General features: G+C 40.7%; 1 protein-coding gene across 1 annotated transcript in view; it reads left to right on the top strand.

Moving 5' to 3' along the window:
- Positions 1 to 506: 506 nt before the first annotated feature.
- Positions 507 to 2,462, top strand: part of LOC107048496 — an 8,052-nt gene continuing 6,096 nt past the window's right edge. The window contains exon 1 of the mRNA XM_015271677.1: positions 507 to 1,447. Coding sequence (XP_015127163.1) covers positions 1,052 to 1,447 — 396 coding nt within the window. The 5' untranslated portion in view covers positions 507 to 1,051. The remainder of the gene's footprint in view (positions 1,448 to 2,462) is intronic.

Below are 2,462 nucleotides of genomic sequence, written 5' to 3'. Positions count from 1 at the left end.
GACGTCAGGTGAGCGTTGGCGGAATGTCCATAGCTATCGTCGCGATCTCCCACTTGCGTTTCCCCTCTAATGTAGGGGGTTCCGTAAAATGAGAAAAAAGAGGCTTTCAGAAAAAGAGTAAGAACCATAGGCACCAAATGAAGTAAGACTAGGATGCAAATGCCTTCCTCGCAGGGAGCGAGAAAATATGAATACACGGATCGACGTTTTTTATCCATGTATATAAACGCTTGATGGCTGACTGAGCGCGCGGATCACTCACGCCCGGGGCGTGAGCCGTGCTATAGAGAGATCCCCCTTTATACCTCATGTTTGAGGTGAAGTTAAACGAGTGAGAAAGAGAGGGGACAGGGAGAGAGGGAGAAAGAGAGACAGAGAGAGAGAGAGATACACGTTGTTATGTTGGAGGAGAAGGTACCCAGGTACAAAACTGTGCGAGGGGGTACCTTGGTACTACGGTGAAACTGAGTCGTTCAGTTACGGCTGAACCGTTGCCTTGACGACACACACGCGCGTATCACCTAATAAGTTCGAGGCCCTACGCATGCGCTATTGATCATTAAAATCGATTGAGGAAAAAAGTATAAACAAGGAAAACTCTTGGTTAGATCATTGCAATGATTTTCCCAAATTATTAGCTGAAACTACTGCGAATATATGTTACATTATGAAACATTACGGATAAATCAATAACCACCAGTGATTGATAAAAGAAACTTGATCGTTGCAATATTTGATGTCTTTGTCATAGAGTGAGGAAAGTTTGAACATTTGTGCTAAGTGTTTTGTTTGTTGAGATATTTTACGAGTGTCAATCTCTAGATTTTTAAACCCAATTCAGCTGTGTCTCCGCTGACTATTGCGACATGCCAATTCAGTTTACATTGATATCGCTATAACACTCAGCAATGAAGATTACCGAAAAACAATGTTATACGTCTCAGTGTCGCTTCTCTCTAGATAACCACCAATCCTGTGTACGCTGACACAACTAGTGTAATTTTTTTGGCGGGAAAGATATAAGCAGCAATTTTACCTTGCTGAAGATTGAATGGTTCCACTTGAGACTACGTACCTCACGTCAATCTGGGATTCACCAGATCCAGAACAGCGAGGATTTTACGACTCGCCGCCCCCCCGGATGGATGTCAGCGTGTGCTGCTTGCAGCCCACCGCCGGCTCGGGGGTCCAGCACCCTCCCACTGGACATCATCATCACCATCATCATCACAATCATCATTCAGTTGGCATAACGTTACCCGTACAACAGAGTGTACAGAATACGTATCAGTATGCCGATCAAATAGTACCTGATCGGGGGCAACCCGACGGTCTTGGACTGGTTAATCCTGGACAAGATGCATGGCAGTCAAATTCTACCGGTGTTAATGCTGGAATCACCGCAAACACCACTACTTACATCGATTATTCATGGCTGCAGATGCAGGTTAGTTTTATTTACGTATGGAATCACAAATCTGTGGTTTTTCGAATGGTTTAGATAGTGAAGAATGTCCGTCGTATAGGTACTGGTAGAGCGGTTCGAGATTGTTTGGAATTGCTAATCTTGGAGAGGTTCGAGGATTGTAATGATGTTTGGAGAATAAACAGGGTTTTTATGAGGGAAAACACAATATTTTCAGGTTTTTTCTGAAGTACAAATAACATGAAATACTTAACATGCTATATCAAATTACTATTTTATTAACATTGGTTATCAGTGCATATCCCTTGACTTACATAAGAACAAACTACTGCACTTGTTCACCTACATATTGAGTGCTCATCAAATTGTATCGGGAAATATCTGGGACTTGTAGACAATCGCGTTAAACTAGTATATTTCGATACGAGTGAGGCGGAATTTTCACGAGTGTGAACTGCCGATCACACGAGTTGAAAATTCCCGTCTCACATGTATCGAATAATATTTTATGTCATTAGGCCCGATAAACCGTGATTCTAACCTCGCTTTGCTCGGTTAGATCGCGGTTTTCGGGCCCAACGACATAAAATCACATATGTCATACGGCGATAAAAGCATTATCTGGCGAATGTGGCTTTATAATCACATTCGCCAGATAATACTTTTATTGCCTGATAACATAATATACTATTTTGACACTGCTGCTACGTTCACCTTGTGTCGAAAAGTACCTTCTTGTTTACTCGTGCCTAAAACGTTCCTCTTCCACACATTGTGTTGACAAATATCGTTCGATACTCATTGAGGGAAATACCTGATTAATTTTGAAGCTCGAGTGGTATTTGGAAGAGAATTTTTCCATCCAAATTTCGGCCAAGAGAATTGCACGATGAGACAAAATCCATGTGTCAGTTTCCATGAGGGGCTCATTCGTCCAGAAAATCTTTTGTTTTTCATATATATATATATATATATATATATATATATATATATATATATATATATATATATATATATATATATATATATATATATA

The sequence above is a fragment of the Diachasma alloeum genome, unplaced genomic scaffold (assembly GCF_001412515.2).
Source record: "Diachasma alloeum isolate Michigan unplaced genomic scaffold, Dall2.0 Dall_scaffold_00194, whole genome shotgun sequence".
Lineage (NCBI taxonomy): Eukaryota > Metazoa > Arthropoda > Insecta > Hymenoptera > Braconidae > Diachasma > Diachasma alloeum.
Note: the sequence above shows the minus strand (reverse complement) of the source record. Positions and strands in the feature narration are given on the sequence as shown.